The sequence below is a fragment of the Lycium barbarum genome, chromosome 10, assembly GCF_019175385.1.
Source record: "Lycium barbarum isolate Lr01 chromosome 10, ASM1917538v2, whole genome shotgun sequence".
In the NCBI taxonomy this organism is placed as follows: Eukaryota; Viridiplantae; Streptophyta; class Magnoliopsida; order Solanales; family Solanaceae; genus Lycium; species Lycium barbarum.
In genome coordinates this window covers 106,020,654-106,042,133 of record NC_083346.1, presented here as the reverse complement: position 1 = coordinate 106,042,133, position 21,480 = coordinate 106,020,654, and the positions used below count along the sequence as shown (strand labels likewise).

Below are 21,480 nucleotides of genomic sequence, written 5' to 3'. Positions count from 1 at the left end.
TATACAAGAACCAACTAGCAGGACCAGGTCCTTTAGCTTGCATCAACCAACCAAGTTGTCATGTTTGTTAATCATCAAAATCATAACTCACCATAATTCAACACGTGTCTTTATAGGTGGTGGAGGTTATTGCAGCATTTAACATGAATAATCTTTTCCCGAATTTAACATGGAGGATACTACTTTCAAATATTACATCCTGAATGGATTATTCATACTAGGGGATTGTCAAGATTCAGAATCAAAGATGCCTTCATTTCATATGTATCATCACAAATCTATGCTGTCACAGTTGGGCACAATACACTAATTCAATCCCATTGCAATCACAAAAGTAGTCTTCAAACGAATTGAAATCTCACTGTAGCACACTCCTCTTAATTTTAGTCGAGATGAGAGTAAGCGCCAATTGCATGAAGCACCTGCTGAATGGGCAGGGAGAAAAAGGAGCCTGGAGGAGAAACATATTGCATAAGTTCAGTTTGTGTTATGGACACCTGTCAATTTTAACATAACTTCAGTTTGATTCATCAATTTACTGTGGGAGAAAGGAAAAGAACTTTTCTGCTAAGTACAACCTAAAAAAACAACTTGCTTGATCACTTTACTCCATTTTGTTTCTTCTAAAGAGCATAAGAGAAAGAAAGGGAAATGAAAGTGGCACAAGTGCTTTTCATGATGTCTTTAAGAGATTGACAACCACAAACATGAAATCCAGGATAAATTTATCCCATTTTCTGTTAGAACACAAAATTAGTCTTTAAACAAGGTAAAGAAGAAAGAATTAACAGGAGCAACATACAATAGATGTTCGGAAAGATATTCTTGAGTTACTAAGTGATGTTTGATGGTATGTACACAAGTTTCACACATTCAACCAGGGAAACTTAAGCTTCAGGACATAGTAACTGCATCTGATTCATAACTGTGCGCCTTTAGGACCCGCCCTCTTATTGGCTGCTTTTTTAAGTTAGTCCTAGCTCTTCGAGGTGTATTCCGTGCTTGTTTCTCATACCTGAATACAGAACAAAAACATGCAGTAACAGGGCTACCAAACAACAAATGGACATATTTAACTAGTCATTTATGGACTATTATAACACCAAGAAAGGGACTTGTACTTACAGCCGAGCCTTCTTTTTTTCTTTGTGCATTGCTAATAGATTCTCTTTACTGTCAATCTGTGAATTACATGAAACCTCCTGCTCGTTGGCAGTGGGTGAATCCGCGTACTCATTACCACTGCTTTCACTGCTCAGCCTCGATGCAGAGAAGGACAACGATGAAAAGTTTGTTCTAATTGGCGGAGGACAATCCTTGATTGTGGGAATGTGCTCACTGTGGCCTTGGCCAAAGTGAGTTGACTGTGCTGTATGGACCGATGAAGCTTTTGATATGTCCTGTCATCAGTAAAAACAACTTCTAATAACATAATTAAAATTTCACCACATTTCAAGGGAAAATAGATGTTTAACAAGGTCTTCCGGTTGGTTTAGACTGCACCCCAAAATGTGACTTATAGCCTATTTGACCAAGCTTTCAAAATCTATCTATTTTGAAAAGTGCTTTTTATCATAAGTGTTTTTCGGAAAAGTACCTTTGAACAGTAGCAGCTTGTGTTTGGCTAACCAATTCGAAAAGCACTTTTGCCAATATTAGAGCAGTACTTTGTGCATAACCAATGTTCCAAAAGTGTTTTTCGGGAAAAGCTAGTATTTTTTTTAGCTTCTGAAAAACAGCTTCTGCTATTGCTCAACAACACTTATTTTTCTCTAAAAGCTTGACCAAACACCTCAACTTTCTAAAATAAGCACATTTGACTTCCTATAAGCTTTGTCAAACAGGCTATCAGAGTTTCTGCAATACTTAGTTTTGTGCTTATGTAAACTTTCGAAAAGGAAGCGGTACAAATTTCCTTCTCATCGAAGACAAATGATGTATATCCCCTCTTTAATGATGGAGAAGCTTAAGCAAGAATTTTCTTCTAGGCTTAATTAGCACATTGGAGAAAAATGTTAGAAAGCCGCTAGAACAAGTGTTTTACGAGTCTCCCTTATAAAAAGCATTAGATTGTCCGGTAGAGGCACAAACTTGTTGTCTAAAGCTAGAATTATCTATCATTCGGGATAGAACAATATTTGATGATGAAAGAATGACAATATTTGAGTTCCATGTGAATGATTTACAAGAAAACCAGATGTTGCCTCAAATGAGAACAAATAATACTCGAGACACTGTAAGCATAACATTCTAAGACAAAATTATGCAGACCTTAACCCTCTTGACATAGCTGTAATCTGATCTATCAATCGGTAAATTGTTATCCATATATGAGCATGTCATATCCTCCTCAAGCAGTGTGTTGTTCAGATCCTGCTCCTCACCGAAGAGTTCTTCAAAGTTTTGGAAGGTCAAATCAACATCAGGCATATTGGAATTGTCGAAACATTCTAGTTCAGCATAAGCTCCTAGGTCTTGCAAATTTTGAGGCCAAAGCTGCAGAATTCATATAATGATCAAGATAATACTTTATAGATAAACTCATTAACCACATATATTTGCATCTTAGTTCTAATCCTTCACCAATTTGCATGTCGAATAATCATAATGGAGAATAGAAGTAAAGATTATCTCTACCACTAAACTCCTATAACAGCGCATGTCTAACAATCATAAGGGAAAGAGGAGAAGAAATAGACAAATAGCAGTTTAGCCTTTCAAAGAGTTTCATTCTAAAGTACTCAACTTCAATGCGAAGATTGATCACAGTCCATGGTGCTACCAAAGTGAATTTATATATCAAACTACTAGACTTCAGCCTATATTCTTTAATGTTACTTGTAACTAGTGCAATTTCAGTAATTTGATATAAAGAAAATATATCAAGGCCAAAGTATGTCATAATTTTATGTCACTTGGAATTACTAGAGACTTAAAACTTCATATTTAGGAAAAGGAGTCAAGTCAACAGAACAAAGATAAATGGAAATCGGTCAAGTAAACTAGGAAAGAAGCTTTACTTATGTTATGGAACAGTATACACATTTTTCTGTGCTACATTTTCCAATAACCTGACATGCTCTTGTATTTGCTGCTGCTGAGCATAATAGAACTTTTTGTTGAGGAACCAAATTATCTTAGTATAGGTCCAATCCTAGGGAAGCATCTAATTTAAACATATTATCCTAGCTCAAGAAGCTTTTAGAAATTCTTGTTACCTTCCCGATTTGGGGTGGGGCATGATTTGCTATCAGCCATGAGTGTTTCATGGAACATGCAAATAAAATTTTAAATGTGTGAAGTGAGATAAGGGAGAGAATGACAGAGAGTAGAAGCAGACCTGACTACTCTGAACTGGACTTTTACATTCCCAGAACGAATCTCCATCAGGCAACGATAATGGAAAAGATCCAGCAACTGAACTCTCATGAGTACTGCCCCAATCCTGAAGTTCAGGGCCAAGATCAAGTGACTTCTGCAAGCGCTCAAATTTGTTATGCATATCCCACGATGCACCATTTTTCAGTGAAGAAAGATTATTTTTACTTTCTCCACTTGTTAAATTGTTACTGCCCTCAGTCAGCTGAAGTCTTTCCAAGTCAAGAATCTGCTGTAGAATGAGAGAAGTGTTCTCCCGCCGTTTAAGCAAGCAAAACGCCTAAAGCAATAAAGCAAGTGACCGTAGAGGTAAGTAGGCCATAGATGACTTTGATAGAACATAAAAAAGAACCTGATATACTTTATACCATGATTTCAACAAAATTATCTATGAAGAAAGTAGAAGGACTTTATTATTTAAGTTGACCTTATTAACCATTGGCTATTCAGCGACGGATTAGCAACAGATGATCAGAAAATTCTATTAGTGACGAAATTCCAGCCATTTTTGGTAGTGTAATATTCATGACTGAGCCAAAATCTGAACAAATCTCTATATTAAGTATGCCTATTCACAACTATCTCGGGATGCAATTCTCCAGAAATCATCAACTTTCTATTGGATATTCTAGTCAAAAGATTAAAAAAAATGATATAAATTTTTTAACATGTCAACTCAGGATTTCAGGAAAAAGCTGCATAACCATAGGCATTTGGTGACTACTCCCTGTGTCCCAATTTATATGAAGGTGTTGGACTGGGCATGGAGTTTAAGAATGAAGGAAAACTTTTGACACTTGTGATCCAAAATAAGCCATAGATTTCTATGTGGCTATAAATCATTTCATGACGGGTAAAATGAGAAGTCTAAAGTTAAATTGTTACTAATTATAGAGGTGTCATTCTCTTTAAACTGACTAAAAAGGAAAGAGCGTCACATAAATTGGGACGGAGGGAGTACTATCTACCTTAGTGTAGTTACTAGTTGATCCCACTTCTGATTCTGCAGAGCCTCCAGCTGACGAGTGAGACCGTTTAACAAATTTTGGAGTGACCTTAGCTCCATTTACTTTTCCATTCGCTGTTGAGATGAACTGATCTGGTGGAGTATTTTCCAAATCTTTCAAGCCAAAACCCCATAATGCTGCCAAATCTTTTGCAGAAGGAGACCCCATATAACAAGTGATCACTTTTCTCTGGTGTTGAGAAGAGAGATCATCATGATGCCGGCGGTCACAGTCACGACACATGAACATTTGATGATCCGAACATCGAATATAAGCTAAGTTGAATCCACAGGGCTCACAGACAAGGGTACGAGGATGCCGGTTAGAGAGGGCATTGGCTGAATGAACCTTAGCATCACAGGAAAGGCAAAGGTGTGCTGCATCAGCCTCACAATACACCACTGGCTTCAATAACATGCAAAATTCACATGTTTTCTCCATTTCCATCTTTACAAATCTGCACGACCCTCGAAATAGTATTTCTGCACATCTAGATCTTTATCAGGAAAATTTCTTCTAAAACCTCCAAAAGTAAAAGGGATAAATTTCAGTTCATAATAAGATAACTTTTGTGCTAGATCTTTATCAGGAAATTTCTTAGAATCACTGCAGAATTCAGGGGCAGATCCAGAGAGTAACCTGCGGTTTTACGGGAAACCAGTAGCTAGAGCCCGCATATGTATTAAAATATTACTAATTATCTATAAATATTTGATTGTGAACCGAATTATTGGTCATTGTAGGAACCATAAACTTCAAATCCTGGATGCGCCTCTGGCAAAACTCAAATAACAATTGTACAAAGAAATCAGTGCAAGAACATAAGCTAAATGTTGGATTAGTTTTCTGTTCCTATCAAATAAACATTCCCAATGATGAATGGAAATCCCTAATATGTCCAAGTATACCAAGCCCCTAGAGAGACATGTACCTAATTCCCTTGGCCAGAATCCGGTAGTGGAACACCACATTATGCATAATTAAACAATTCACACTTTCACAAAGCACCAATCAGCAACCCCTTTATAGATAATCAAATTATTCACTCTCCAGTAGGCTATTATCCTAATAAACATTACAAAAGATTTCAAGGCCTCCTCAATGAAACTAACAAGAAGCACTAGTAAAGCAAGAACAAAATTCCAGTATATGTTAGCCAAACCAGTACACTTAATAGTAACATCAATTGTTTCTTGAATGCAATTTCCTAGCCCAATTATTGCCTAGACACTAAATTTCTACTAATCATGGTACTTAGAAAACAAATTTAAGTAAAGTAAATATAACCTGTGATTGTTTGCAAGAAGTCAACTTTCTTGATTCAGCAATAAAAATAAATTAGAAAATTGTTTTAGAAAGAGAGAAAAAAGGGACTTAAGGGTAAAGGGGTATATGGAGGAGAGTCACAAGAATATGTATCTTATCATCCATGATCATATTTGAACTTCTCTTGATGTACACTTTTCATTATGTTATTCTCGTTATCTTACTTTTCTCTCACTAAGCCAAGAAAGACAAACGTGGCATTTAACTTTTTGGTATGACGTGGCATTTTTGTGGATGTGTTTATCTGAGGTGGAACAACACGTCAGTTAACAAGTGGGGCCCAAAAGTGTTATCTAGTAGAGTTTGCATGTGAAGTGGAGTGATCCAATAGCTGGTAGATAAAGCGAATAGAAAGCTGCCACGTTAGGAGTAACAGATCAGATATGACTGCTTACAGTGGAGAAATGTGACCGTACGAATCAGAATTAGATACGAATTTAGAATTTAAATTTTACGAGTTTAAGTTTTAAATTCTTATCGTTGAACTCATCCCAATTTTTAAGTAACGGGTCAGACTGATTAATTTCTTTAGTTTTAATATATTTTTATATAAATTTTTGTTCTACGTCAAAAATATTGGATCTAAATGAACCTACTACCACAATACTCCATTCGCCTTATCCAGAATCATCCAGCTTGGAAGGAAGTGACAAAAGAAAGTTCTTGAAAGAGAAGGTTTTTTATTTACTAATAAATCGATATTTAGAGAATCATAATCATTTCATTCAGGATCTTTTAATCAAACTAAACATCAGGTATAAAAAAATATCATATGCAAAAAATATCATATGCTCTTTTTAAAATTCCCTAGAATAATCTTTATGAATTTTGTAATTTTAATTAATCGAAATCGTGGTAAGACTTATAACGAACAATTTTATGAAATCTAATTTTCTTCTGAAAGCTCGTATCGTTGGTCGAACGCACAGGGCGGAGCCACAGTAGAGACAAGGGTTCAACAGAACGCAATAACATTGTTTCAAACTCTGTATTTGTGTTAAGATATTCATTTAATATATACAAATAATTTATTCAGGACCTAGTAAATCAAAATATTCTAATTCATAACCCATAAACTAAAAATTCTAGCTCCGCCTCTGAAAACTCATACAAGTTTATTTTATTAGCCCCGTGACTACTGTTGTTTTTAGATGTTGTAGATCAATTATAGTTATGAACGCACTCACTTTTTCACTAAAACCGTTGAACGACACGATTCATTCAAACAATATGATATTGTACAATGCAGGTATAAAGGTTAGTTTTTAATGTGGTTTATCACTGTCGTCTATTAAAAAAAATATTAATGTATTTGGTCCAAAAAATAAACAAAAGAAGAAACTCAGTTGACGGGGACATGTTGTAATTTAATAAATAAAAAATGCTCAATTCATTATGAACATTTCCTTTTCATGTTAACTATTTGTCAAAGAACAAGTACGTAGTCAAGACTCAAGAGAAAGTGATAGACGGAAAGGCCCAAAAGGCCCATATCTGCAACCAATAGTTTTGGCCCACCGACAATTACCAGATAATCTGGCTGAAAGGGGTTATTTGCACTTTTGTCCCTCTTTTGTGCTGGTCCTTAATTTTTGTCGTTGTCTGATCTTTAATTTTTGTCCTTCAATATCGAACTTATGCCTAGAGAGACATAAGTTAAGCATCATAATATCCATAAATTATGCCAGCCTTAAACAACTTATGTCCCTTTAGGCATAAGTTCGACTTTGAAGGATAAAAATTAAAAACCATCCCATTTGAAGGGAAAAAATTAATGACCAGTCCATTTGAAGGGCAAACGGTTACTTCTGTTAAAGGGATGATATGCGCAACTAGGATCTTTGGATGTCATCATTTAAATTTTGGCCTCGTTAAGGAGTCGATTAGCAGATTTGTTGTCAGTTCTTTAATGGCTAAATCGCAACCTCCGTCGTCGACTTCTCTTCAAAATGGGTCATCTGCACTTTGACCCCTATTTTGTGTTGGTCTTTAACTTTTTCCTCTCATAACAAACAATTTTTTCGTGGGGTATTAATTTATATTTTCGCATCATAATATCTCACAAGTTATGTCCTGCGTGACTTTTGCCCTAAAGAACTTAGGCATAAGTTCGATTTCTAAAGGGAAAAACTTAAAGATCAATCCATTTGAAGGACAAAAATTAAAGGTCAGCCTAGTTGAAGGGAAATTAGTCCAATTTCATCAAACGGAACTCTTCGTTTTCAATATTTATTTGAAATAATGAATGTGTTAATTAATATTTTGAAGAGAGAGATTTTAAAGCTTCTGGAGGGAACCCAATTGGTTGCTACATTAATGGAAGAACCATACACGACATTGTCGGTAAGACTGAATTGCAATTTTCTCAATATTGTTCTTCTTAACTTAGTGACTTTAATGCTTTTACATTTTTTTTTGGGCTGTTATTTGTATTAATTATTAAATTTATTCTTGTTAATTAATCAGGAGAAAATGTTTGTGATGAAGGCAATATTGAGTTTTCTAATATGTTGTCAGTTATAGCTGCATAGGGTTATATAATATCAATTTTTTGAGTTTCAATTGTTAAGCTAAATCTTTAATTTAAAAAAGGAAAAATTACGCGATGTGGCAACATTTAGACTGTATTTACAAAACATGGCTATAGTTTCAAAAAATTACAAAATGTAGCTACCGTATTTTCGAAACGTAGCTATCAGTGTTGATACAATATGCGCTGATACATCTTTTTCACGTGATTTCAGCTGATATAGTATGCGCTGATACAACGGATACCCATCTGAAACAGTTCTTTTGCTGATGCAACTGATACCCGCCTGATACAGCAATTGTAGCTACGCTTCGGTTCCCGCAAACTGTAGCTATATTTTGCACTTACTCTCTAAAGACAGCTATTTATGATATTTTCTAAAAATATATATAACTATATACTAACAACTGTTGGGTATTCCCAACTTAAAAATACATTAGGCTTCCTCTCTTTTATCTATTCGACATTATCCATTCTTGAACATCCAAACCAGTCCACCTAAGAGTAGCCACCTGTGCCAATCAAAGACCAATTATTTACTATTATCAAATGAAATTAATTCAACTCCTTCAAGTAATATTATTCTAATGAGGGAATACATACCCGAAAAGTTATTCTAACGATTATTAATTTGCAAATAATTCTATTTTTCATTAGTAAGGAATCCTAGATAGTTGGCAAAGTCTGTTTGTTCTATTTGTCTACATAATGTTGAGTGGTTGCACTAAGTTATGGTCGAATGTCATATATACAAGGCCAAATCTATCGATAGACACTTGTGGTCGTCCACTTCTTTCACTTGAGCACCTAAAGTGTCCCTTGTTCCATTTAGACACTTCAGGTTGACACTTCCTGTTCCACTGACACTTTTTGTACTATCAGTCTAATATATAGAGTGAGTGTAATACACTGGCCGATGACGTGTCAAAACAGCAAATTAAATGAAGACACGTGGCATATATACTAAAAATAATTATTAAAGAATAAAATATGAGTAGAAAATTTATTTTAAAACTATTTTTTTAAATCAAAACTTTAAAACTAATTAGTAAATTAAAAAAAGGAGCCAAAAAAAAAAAACTATTTTCACCCCCTCCCATCTAACCCCTCCGTCCTCCCCCTACCATTCCCCCAACCTCACCTTCTTCCTCCATGTTTTTTTTTCCTTACAGATTCATTTCATTTTCAACGATGATTAATTTATCAAGCAAGTAATTCCAAAGAAAATACAGCAAACCCAGATGAATGGCTATTGCGGGGAAAATTTCTGATCGAAATATTTGAAATTTCACCTTCAAGCTTCATATGAGCTTCAATGGAGTTCTATGAGTTTTCAAGTTCAACTTTAGCAATATTTCCGTTGGTTTTAGCATCGAGTTTGTTCAAACACAACTCCACTTTAGTTTCAGATTCGACAAGCAATAGAACTCCAAAACTAATACTCAAGTCGAAGCTCCGTCGGCCAACAATGGCGGATTTAATTTTTTGCCCGACAAATGCTTCAAACCCGATGTAGCTTTCATATTTTCAGCTGTGATTGAACAATTTCGAGCTTACAAACATCAGAATCAGCTGACATCAACAAACAGACCCAAAATCTGAGAATCGAAGCCAAACCAAAATTTCAAATTCAAGCTTAGACTCCAACAATGTCTTTCAAATTTTCGCTCAAATTAAGGAACAATCACGGTTTTTAGCTCTAAATAATTGTTACTCGAAGATTTAAACCCAGATCCAAGAAACTTCATCTCATCAACTTCCAATCAGATTTTTCAATGCTGATAATAATTTATCTTCAAGTTCAGATTTTCAATCACCCAGTCGAGTTTCAAAGAAACACCAATGATTTAAAATTGCAGAACCAAAACTCGTGCAGTGGACTAGACAAGACCAACAGTGATATATTTTTCTGTAATTTTCTAATGATTTTTTTGTTTTGTTTTTTGATGTAAAAGAAAGAGAAAAGGAAGAAGAAAAGAAAGAGAAAAGGAAGAAGGAAATTTAAAAAAATGCGTTTTTTAGGTCCTCACGCGCCTATTTGCTGTGCAATTCACCCAAATTTCCAGGTCAACAAAAAGTGTTTAAATGACACAGTCTAGCCCCACCTGAAGTGTCTAAATGGAACAAGGGGCACTTTAGGTGCTCAAGTGAAAGAAGTGGACGACCACATATGTCTGTCGATGGGTTTGGCCTATATACAACAAGACAAAGTGAGTCAAATAAATTTTGGAAATGAAATTTTTGAGTCAAATAAATTTTGGAAATGAAATTTACTTTTAGGTACAAATGTTACTTAGAGATCACACGCGTAATTAGATTAGATAATAACATATATAATAAAAGAGTTAAACTAAATATGAAATGTTAATGCAACTTGGCTTTTTTACCAGTCCCGATGGCGTCAATTATGCTTTCATGTTTAATTTAACTTTCAAATACTTTTTATTTCAACTTCAAATACTATATTCTTTTTCAAATCTTAATTAACTCGTGTCCAAACATCTGCTATACTCGCGAGAAAGAAAAATTAAGCAATTTATGCTTTAATAACTACCATTTCACTAGATTTAGTATCAAGTAGAATGGATTTGCACCATATTTTTGTAATTTTGTGGTGGTGTATTTGAATTGTTCAATACACCTGGTTAAGTGACAGAAGTTTACGTGCATTTATGGGTGACAAAATTAGCTCATAAAAATATGATCTATTCAACTTATTTTAGTTCAAGTAACTCACTTAGCTCATTTTGACTCACTTAGGTCAAGTCAACTTGTCCATTTGACAAATGATCCATTCTTTTTTTATTTTTTTATTTTTCACCTGGTGTCCGATGCTCGCAATGGAGCCCGGCTAAATAAGGATTCGCAGCATGTAGAGCCCATTCGGGGGGAAGCACTCTCTACCAAGGACTTTTGCATACCCAAAATTCGAACCCGAGATCTCTTATTAAGGAAAGAGCAGCCTCATCCTCTGCACCACCTCCTTTGATGGTAAAAGTAAACAACATTACCCAGAACCTTGGCAGTAAGGTTTAATTCCTGAAAGATGAGTAGGTGCTAGTATATTCAACCCGTTCATTTGACAAATGATTCGTTCTTTAATTTTTTTTTTTTTAGAGATCCATTCATTTATTAACTTAGTTCATTTTAATAAATGAACTAAGTTAAAATGAACTTCTCCCTATTTCTGAGCTAATCTGAGGGGAACCCTATTTCTCCCTTCCCTGCAAACCCACGCCTTTACTATTCCTTTGCTAGTGATTCTGGGTGATCCGATTCACGACTGGCTGGAATGGCCAAAGGCCGGCAAAAGAAGAACCAGAATAAGGTGCAGCTATCTGAAGTGAAGACCAAAGCAGTACATCGTCGACCATTAGAGATGGTACAAGAGGTAATCAAACCAGCAAAGGTCACACAACAAAGCGGAGATAGGGTTCGAGAAGAGGAGACCACCAAAATAGGGGAAACGACCTATTCAACACCGATCTCGGCGATTAGGGCAAATGACAAACAAATTGGGGAAAACTCACAGGCAAATAACAACAACTGCTCACAAACAAATGAGGTATGTGCTATTGTCGACACAACTCCAAATAAAGTAGAATCAAAGAGGAAATTGGCGATGGAACAGAGGGAGGCACCGAAGCAAAATTGGTCAAATCTGTTCGCTACGAATAAACTTGCAGCTCGGGTATGAGTTTGACATACATCACACTTTTGATTGAGAAGGGGGAAAAGGTCATTCAGCTACATCAATTTGAAATCAATTGAGGAACAAAGCAATGGATGCAAGCGGTGGTACTATATGTGGTGGGTGATTCTCCATCCATCGGTGCAATTGAGCGATTCATTAGTACTCAGTGGAACTTTGCATCAAAGCCAAGGGTGCACTATCACACAGATGATTACTTTGTAGTCAAGTTCAACAGCTTGGAGGACAAGAATGAGGTATTGTACTCCGGACCTCACACTATGAATAATAGGCCTGTGATAATCAAACCATGGGCAGCCGATTTTAATTTCTGTGATGAAGTGTTGAGAACCATTCCAATTTGGTTTAAATTCCCGAACCTGCCCTTGAATTGTTGGAGTATGGACTCGTTGAGCAGGATAAGTAGTGGATTGGGAAATCCTATCTATGCAAATGCTTGTACAACTACCATGGATAGAATATCCTTTGCTCGAGTCCTGATTGAGGTGGACATAACTCAGCCATTACCAAAGAAGATTAATGTCAAGTGGAGGCACTAGTAGAAGGAGGGATGAGGGAAGTACCACCTCTTCACCCAATCTCTAATGAAAGTAATTACTTGGAATGTAAGGGGGCTAAACAAGGTGTATAAACAGAAGAAGTTCAAGGAGTTTGTTAGAGGAAATAAAATTAATCTCATTGCAGTATTGGAACTTAAGGTGCAAGAGAGGAATGCCGAGAAAGTAATAAGAAAAATAACACCGGGATGGGAATGGCTAGCAAATTATAACCAAAGTCCTAGAAATAGGATCTGGATGCTATGGAATCCAAGGGAGGTGGAGTTTATTCCCACTAATATGACAAGTCAGTACATTCATGGCATGGTAAAGAGTAATACAACAGATCTTAGGTTCACATTCACAGCTGTATATGGTTTGCATACGATTGATGATAGGAAAACACTATGGACAGATCTTCTAAATGAAGGCACTACGCAACAAGGTGAGTGGCCGGTTATCGGTGATTTCAACACAATATTGCATTCAGATGTGTTACATCCCGTATTTTTGAACGTCGAATTATTTGTAAGCTGAGGTGGGGCCCACACGTCAAGATTTTTTTTTTTTGGGACATGTGACAAATTATATGAATCACATATGTGAAGTTAAACACAACTCAAGAAGGACCCTTGGGCCAAATCAAAGTGGAAGTCCTCCAAACGAATATTTTTAAGAAAACGTTTTCGGGTGACCTGACTTTGGGGGGCAAAAACGGTATTATATGTTTGGAATTTGGAAAAATACCAAGAATTAGAAGTTGTAGATAATTGAATTATCTTTCCAACCATAGGTCGTGGGTTCCCAGGTGACGTCGGTACAAGGAGATATGGACGTTTTAAGGTCGAAAGGTCAGTGGGCTAGGCCCAACTCGGGACCAACCGAGTTGGCCCAAAAAAATGAAAAGAAAAATTTAGGCCCAAGGTGAGAGGGTGGCCGGCCATACCTGGTCCAAGCCCACCAAATTAATTAATTTCCATGTGGCAAATTAATTATAAAGGGATCATTATCCCTTAGATGATTCAAGAAACTTAGAAGGAGAAAGAACAAACAAAACAAGAGCAAAAAAAAGGGCCATTTCGGGTTTGGCCATAGAAAATTCACCCCTCCAAATCTTCCTCCAAAAATTATTTTCTTGTGGTATTCCTACTAATTTAAGGGTCCTTTACAACTTGGTGTAATTGTTTTGGAAGAAGGAGCACTTATTTCTTCAAGTTGACAACTTGTTCAAGTGAAGGAGTTGTAGAAAAAGGTAAGAATCAATTTCTTTTTCTTATGTTATGAAGGTTTGTTTATGTTGTGGTATGTGGAAATGAGTAGAAATTATGGAAATAAGGAAGTTTGCAAAGTGGGTATGTATATATATATGTAGCCATGAGTGTATATATGTTGTATACATATATGAGTTGAATTTTATGTTGTATTAGTTGTGGTTATGGTGAAAATTATATTGGGAATGAAAGTTGAATGAATTTTGGTTGAAGTTGGAATGTAGAAGATTATGTCACTTTAGAATGATTTTGTGATATTATGGAAATGAAGTTGTTAAGATGTGAATTATGATTATGGTTGATGAAATTGGAAGATGGAAATATGTTATGAATATGTAGGTTGAAGATTTGAAGTTTTGGGTGAATTATGTTTTGGTGGAAAGTTTGTATATTTTGTATATCTTGTGAATATTTCGTAGAAATGATATGAAATATTTCCAAATTATATTGTGATGATCTAGATTAATGATGAATGTGAAACCATTGAGATTAGTTTGGAAATTGAAGTTGAAATGAAGGTTATGACATTATGTTGGAAAGATAGCTAGTTAAGTTATATTGTGTTTATAGTGATTGTTGTTGTTGTTGATTGTTTTGGCCGAGTTAAATTCTCGGGGATGCTATATGTATAGGGGAGATGCTGCCCAAATTTCTGTAGGCAATTATGAATAAAGATTGAATACTTAAAGATTGGAAATTGAGAATTGGTAAATGTGACCAATTGCAGATTTTGGGCGAAACGGGAATTGAATTTGGAAAGGCGTAAAGAGCATATAAGGTATGTAAAGCTATCCCGATTCTTCTCTTGGCATGTCCTAGATGTACTAGGCTTGGATTTACGCCTCGGGGAATATTCTGTCCATCGGAATCCGCGTTTGAAATCGTCGCTTTTTCATTCAATAGAATTGAATTCCTTAAGTATGCTTTGATGAAAAATTATGAAATTTTTTCCCAAATTGCTTACGAAGTTATGGAATGTCCTAGAACCTTTGTAGGTGACCCCATAAGCTTAAAAATACGTAATTTGAGCCCACCGCTTCATTGGTCCCGAGGTGGGCCCACTATTTCCAATTTTACCCTTTATGTGTCTATGACTTGTCTTCGAGCGTTTTCGTTAGAGATACTCTAACTACTCCTTTATCTACTAAATAAAAACTATTTTAAATATTTCATTAAGTCTTATAAATTGTTTTGAATCTTGAAAACGATCTCGGATAGATTATGCCTCCGTAACCCGTTATGACATCTAAATTTACTTACTATGTTTCCGTCCGATTTCATTGATTTGATTTGACATTCGATATGCCTCATTGAGTCTCTGGAAATATATATATGGTATTTTTAGTGCATTTAGTTTCTCACTACTCCGTTCGTGGATGCCTCAATGTTTCCCCCACTGAGCCCGGGCCAGGATATGTTGTCAAGCGTGATCCTTTGCATTGTTCGCCGTGCCTCGATGTGAGGGGGCAGGTATACGCGTACATGGGTTTGTGGAGTATGCTGTGCCATGTACGCTTGTTCTGATATGATTTGCTATGGCCATCTGATATGACATATTATGTTACAGGGTTATGCCCCTGTTCTGATTCTTCTGTGTTGTGGCACCAGCGTCGGGAGGGTGGCCACGTTCTGTCTGCCGAGTCCCTTGGCAGGGGCCGGATTTCATGTGACATATGTTTCTGTACACACTCTGCATGTTTTGAAAATATGTATCTGATACTTTGGGTTTTCTATTTACTTTTTGTACGTTCTGTACCAGTTATGATTTTGTTTCTGTAATTCAGGCTTTGCATATTCAGTACATATTTCGTACTGACCCCCTTTCTTCGGGGGCTGCGTTTTCATGCCGCGCAGGTACCGACGACAGGTTTGCTGATCCGTCCGCTTAGGATCTTATTCTGCTATTTTGGAGCGCTCCTTTATCCGGAGCCTATATTTTGGTACAATCTTCTGCTATTGTATATATGTACGCTATTCAGGGGTACGACGGGGCCCTGTCCCATCTTATGATTCTGTTATGTTCTGTAGAGGTCTGTAGACAGACTTGTGTGGGTTCTGTATATGTTTTGGGTTGTTATGATCGGTGATGGCCTTATCGGCCTCTACGTGCAAAATCTGTTCATCTGTGATATTTAGTAGCGCCAACTAACCTTTATATTAATATATTTTGATAATATGTTGGTTTGGGTTATTGGGTACGTTTGGGTGTCCAGCACGGACACTAGTCGCGGCCTACGGGGTTGGGTCGTGACAAAAGTGGTATCAGAGCGGTTCGTCCTCGGAACGTCTACAGACCGTGTCTAGTAGAGTCTTGTTTATCGGTGTGTTGTGCACCACACCTATAAACAGGAAGCTACAGGACATTTAGGGTGTTTCTTTTTTTGAAATCTTAGATCGTGCAATAGAGCTGTGCTATTAGGATGATTCTGTCCTGATCCGTTGTTGTTTTTCTTTCAGTGATGCCTCCGAAAAAGGCGACGGCTGCCCAGAAGAAAAAGGGCGTGGTAGGAGAGACCAGCCGGGCTCAGAAGGGTACTCGGACCCTTGCTCAGATGATGCGTGATATTGCGTCCCGGCCAGCAGACTCTGCTACGTCTTCATCATCAGAGGAGTCTGGGGCAGCTCCACCAGTAGCTCCAGAGGTTCCAGTACCTGAGCCTCCAGCTCCACAGCCAGGGGCTGAGGATCGGGCTATGAGAGATGCGGTCCAGTTGTTGACCAGACTGGTAGCAGGGCAGGTTCATAGGCACGGACTTGGGGATGGTCGTGCAGACAGACGTGACAGTTCGAGAGCTCGTGAGTTCCTGACCTGTAATCCTCCAGAGTTCTTCGGGACAAAGCCCGAGGAGGATCCTGAGGAGTTTATCAGGAAGATGCGGCGCACGTTACATTTGATTAAGGCATCTGCGACAGAGTCAGTGGAGTTGGCTTCGTACCGGTTGTATGATGTAGCAGCAAATTGGTACGAGTCTTGGGAGTTAGCCAGAGGTGTTGGTGCTCCCCCAGCAGTCTGGGATGAGTTTTCTGAGGCTTTTCTTAGCCATTTTCTGCCTCCGGAGTTACGGCGGGCCAGGGCTGACAGATTCTTATTGCTTAGACAGAGGGGCTGCAGTGTTCGAGAGTACAGTATGGAGTTCGACTCATTGGCCCGATATGCACCTGCTGTGGTAGCTACTATGGCTGACAGGATGCACAGGTATATTATGGGGCTGGACCGTTATTTTGTCGACAGTTGCTTGGTATTGGCCGCTCAGCCCGATATGGATATTGCCCGGATTCAGGCGCACGCTCAGGGCATGGAGGACCGGCACAGGGGTCATCAGCCCGATAGGAGTCAGGATCGGAGACAGCCCAAGAGGGCCAGATCATCTGGGTATTTTGAGGAATTTCGGAGTGGGCAGCCTCAGCAGCAGCAGCAGTCTAGCAGGCATTCTTCCCAGTCAGCACAGAGCACACCTCCGCAGTTCTCAGGCAGGAGATTTGATAGCCCAGGGTATTTAGGAGCAGGCCAGAGCTCCGGGGTTTCAGGTTCGCGGGTAGACAGGAGTTCCGGTCAGACGAGGCCACCCAGGCCTCAGTGTTCTTATTGTGGGAGATACCACCCTGGAGAGTGCTACCGTGCTACAGGTGCTTGTTATTCTTGTGGCCGTCAGGGCCATACTGTGAGAGAGTGTCCGTATAAGGGTAATTTGGGAGGTGCAGCGCAGCCTACCGGATCAGTCGCTGGGTCATCGTCTCCTTCGATAGCCATGCGCCCTGCGGGGCAGGGTACGTCGACATCAGCAGGCCGCGGCAGAGGTAGTGGCGGGGCTCCCAGTTCAAGCGGTCCTTCGAACCGCATCTATGCCTTGACTAGTCGACAGGACCCGGAGGCGCTACCAAACGCGGATACAGGTATACTAATGTCTTTTTCGAAATATAAGTGTATTGAAAGATCTAGCCTCTACTTTGTGATATATTTTCCCCAAAATGCTTACAAGACCCTATAAGATTAATTTAACATTCGAGGACGAATGTTCTAAAGGGGGGGAGGATGTTACATCCCGTATTTTTGAACGTCGAATTATTTGTAAGCTGAGGTGGGGCCCACACGTCAAGATTTTTTTTTTTTGGGACATGTGACAAATTATATGAATCACATATGTGAAGTTAAACACAACTCAAGAAGGACCCTTGGGCCAAATCAAAGTGGAAGTCCTCCAAACGAATATTTTTAAGAAAACGTTTTCGGGTGACCTGACTTTGGGGGGCAAAAACGGTATTATATGTTTGGAATTTGGAAAAATACCAAGAATTAGAAGTTGTAGATAATTGAATTATCTTTCCAACCATAGGTCGTGGGTTCCCAGGTGACGTCGGTACAAGGAGATATGGACGTTTTAAGGTCGAAAGGTCAGTGGGCTAGGCCCAACTCGGGACCAACCGAGTTGGCCCAAAAAAATGAAAAGAAAAATTTAGGCCCAAGGTGAGAGGGTGGCCGGCCATACCTGGTCCAAGCCCACCAAATTAATTAATTTCCATGTGGCAAATTAATTATAAAGGGATCATTATCCCTTAGATGATTCAAGAAACTTAGAAGGAGAAAGAACAAACAAAACAAGAGCAAAAAAAAGGGCCATTTCGGGTTTGGCCATAGAAAATTCACCCCTCCAAATCTTCCTCCAAAAATTATTTTCTTGTGGTATTCCTACTAATTTAAGGGTCCTTTACAACTTGGTGTAATTGTTTTGGAAGAAGGAGCACTTATTTCTTCAAGTTGACAACTTGTTCAAGTGAAGGAGTTGTAGAAAAAGGTAAGAATCAATTTCTTTTTCTTATGTTATGAAGGTTTGTTTATGTTGTGGTATGTGGAAATGAGTAGAAATTATGGAAATAAGGAAGTTTGCAAAGTGGGTATGTATATATATATGTAGCCATGAGTGTATATATGTTGTATACATATATGAGTTGAATTTTATGTTGTATTAGTTGTGGTTATGGTGAAAATTATATTGGGAATGAAAGTTGAATGAATTTTGGTTGAAGTTGGAATGTAGAAGATTATGTCACTTTAGAATGATTTTGTGATATTATGGAAATGAAGTTGTTAAGATGTGAATTATGATTATGGTTGATGAAATTGGAAGATGGAAATATGTTATGAATATGTAGGTTGAAGATTTGAAGTTTTGGGTGAATTATGTTTTGGTGGAAAGTTTGTATATTTTGTATATCTTGTGAATATTTCGTAGAAATGATATGAAATATTTCCAAATTATATTGTGATGATCTAGATTAATGATGAATGTGAAACCATTGAGATTAGTTTGGAAATTGAAGTTGAAATGAAGGTTATGACATTATGTTGGAAAGATAGCTAGTTAAGTTATATTGTGTTTATAGTGATTGTTGTTGTTGTTGATTGTTTTGGCCGAGTTAAATTCTCGGGGATGCTATATGTATAGGGGAGATGCTGCCCAAATTTCTGTAGGCAATTATGAATAAAGATTGAATACTTAAAGATTGGAAATTGAGAATTGGTAAATGTGACCAATTGCAGATTTTGGGCGAAACGGGAATTGAATTTGGAAAGGCGTAAAGAGCATATAAGGTATGTAAAGCTATCCCGATTCTTCTCTTGGCATGTCCTAGATGTACTAGGCTTGGATTTACGCCTCGGGGAATATTCTGTCCATCGGAATCCGCGTTTGAAATCGTCGCTTTTTCATTCAATAGAATTGAATTCCTTAAGTATGCTTTGATGAAAAATTATGAAATTTTTTCCCAAATTGCTTACGAAGTTATGGAATGTCCTAGAACCTTTGTAGGTGACCCCATAAGCTTAAAAATACGTAATTTGAGCCCACCGCTTCATTGGTCCCGAGGTGGGCCCACTATTTCCAATTTTACCCTTTATGTGTCTATGACTTGTCTTCGAGCGTTTTCGTTAGAGATACTCTAACTACTCCTTTATCTACTAAATAAAAACTATTTTAAATATTTCATTAAGTCTTATAAATTGTTTTGAATCTTGAAAACGATCTCGGATAGATTATGCCTCCGTAACCCGTTATGACATCTAAATTTACTTACTATGTTTCCGTCCGATTTCATTGATTTGATTTGACATTCGATATGCCTCATTGAGTCTCTGGAAATATATATATGGTATTTTTAGTGCATTTAGTTTCTCACTACTCCGTTCGTGGATGCCTCAATGTTTCCCCCACTGAGCCCGGGCCAGGATATGTTGTCAAGCGTGATCCTTTGCATTGTTCGCCGTGCCTCGATGTGAGGGGGCAGGTATACGCGTACATGGGTTTGTGGAGTATGCTGTGCCATGTACGCTTGTTCTGATATGATTTGCTATGGCCATCTGATATGACATATTATGTTACAGGGTTATGCCCCTGTTCTGATTCTTCTGTGTTGTGGCACCAGCGTCGGGAGGGTGGCCACGTTCTGTCTGCCGAGTCCCTTGGCAGGGGCCGGATTTCATGTGACATATGTTTCTGTACACACTCTGCATGTTTTGAAAATATGTATCTGATACTTTGGGTTTTCTATTTACTTTTTGTACGTTCTGTACCAGTTATGATTTTGTTTCTGTAATTCAGGCTTTGCATATTCAGTACATATTTCGTACTGACCCCCTTTCTTCGGGGGCTGCGTTTTCATGCCGCGCAGGTACCGACGACAGGTTTGCTGATCCGTCCGCTTAGGATCTTATTCTGCTATTTTGGAGCGCTCCTTTATCCGGAGCCTATATTTTGGTACAATCTTCTGCTATTGTATATATGTACGCTATTCAGGGGTACGACGGGGCCCTGTCCCATCTTATGATTCTGTTATGTTCTGTAGAGGTCTGTAGACAGACTTGTGTGGGTTCTGTATATGTTTTGGGTTGTTATGATCGGTGATGGCCTTATCGGCCTCTACGTGCAAAATCTGTTCATCTGTGATATTTAGTAGCGCCAACTAACCTTTATATTAATATATTTTGATAATATGTTGGTTTGGGTTATTGGGTACGTTTGGGTGTCCAGCACGGACACTAGTCGCGGCCTACGGGGTTGGGTCGTGACAAGATGACAGAATATATAGCAATGCAGTCCAGGATATAGAGATTAAGGATTTTGCTGAATACTTGATAGATGCACATATGACTATTATGAGAGCAACAGGCAGGGAGTACACATGGTCAAACGGTCATATTTCTAGCAAAATTGATAAAGCTCTAGTGAATTCTGAATGGATGCTTAAATATTCACATATAAGTGTCCACATCATGGATCCTGGAGTCTCTGACCACACTCCATTATGCATTACATTTCCTAGTCAAGATACCAAAACTCCAAGAACTTTTAAATTTCTCAATCACTTGGCTGATCATAAAGACTTCTTGACTAGAGTTGAGATAGGCTCGAACAAAACGCCCACTAATGGAGGACTGGCAAGCATATGGCACAAATTGAAACATGTTAAGATAGAAATGAAAGACTTAAATAGGAGGGAGTTTTCTCAAGTTGATAAAAGGATAATCCAGGGTAGGAAGGATTTGGCTGAACATCAAGAACTAATGAGAGATTATAGGCATGATCCAACGCTATTTGAGCAGGAGAAAATATTGAAACTCACCCTCGAAAAATGGTGCCTTATTGAAGAGAGTACAAATCGACAAAAATCTAGAGTCCAATGGCTTTAATTAGGGGATTCTAATTCAGCGTATTTTTTTGCTAAC

General features: G+C 37.9%; 3 protein-coding genes across 6 annotated transcripts; 2 read left to right on the top strand and 1 right to left on the bottom strand.

Annotated features, from left to right (window-relative positions):
- Positions 1–704: 704 nt before the first annotated feature.
- On the bottom strand, positions 705–5,871 carry LOC132614588 (putative zinc finger protein At1g68190). Of its 4 annotated transcripts, none has more exons than XM_060329072.1 (6): positions 5,673–5,871; positions 4,347–4,908; positions 3,341–3,658; positions 2,272–2,496; positions 1,126–1,400; positions 705–1,015 (listed from the first exon to the last, which is right to left on the bottom strand). In XM_060329072.1, the coding sequence occupies exons 2-6, from the start codon at positions 4,830–4,832 to the stop codon at positions 895–897; spliced, it is 1,425 nt and encodes a 474-aa protein (XP_060185055.1). In that variant the 5' UTR covers positions 4,833–4,908; positions 5,673–5,871; the 3' UTR covers positions 705–894. The 4 variants fall into 4 exon arrangements, with proteins under 4 accessions (XP_060185055.1, XP_060185056.1, XP_060185054.1 ...); XM_060329073.1 differs by having other exon boundaries at positions 4,347–4,901; XM_060329071.1 differs by having other exon boundaries at positions 4,347–4,867.
- Positions 5,872–12,027: 6,156 nt separating this feature from the next.
- Positions 12,028–12,492, top strand: LOC132613254 (uncharacterized). The gene has a single exon (XM_060327284.1). It carries the CDS (start codon positions 12,028–12,030, stop codon positions 12,490–12,492), a length of 465 nt encoding a protein of 154 aa, XP_060183267.1.
- A 1,837-nt stretch (positions 12,493–14,329) lies between these two features.
- LOC132613253 (uncharacterized) lies at positions 14,330–20,392 on the top strand. Its single transcript, XM_060327282.1, has 4 exons — positions 14,330–14,538; positions 15,615–16,768; positions 17,162–17,654; positions 19,300–20,392. The coding sequence occupies exons 2-4, from the start codon at positions 16,220–16,222 to the stop codon at positions 19,320–19,322; spliced, it is 1,065 nt and encodes a 354-aa protein (XP_060183265.1). The 5' UTR covers positions 14,330–14,538; positions 15,615–16,219; the 3' UTR covers positions 19,323–20,392.
- Positions 20,393–21,480: the final 1,088 nt, after the last annotated feature.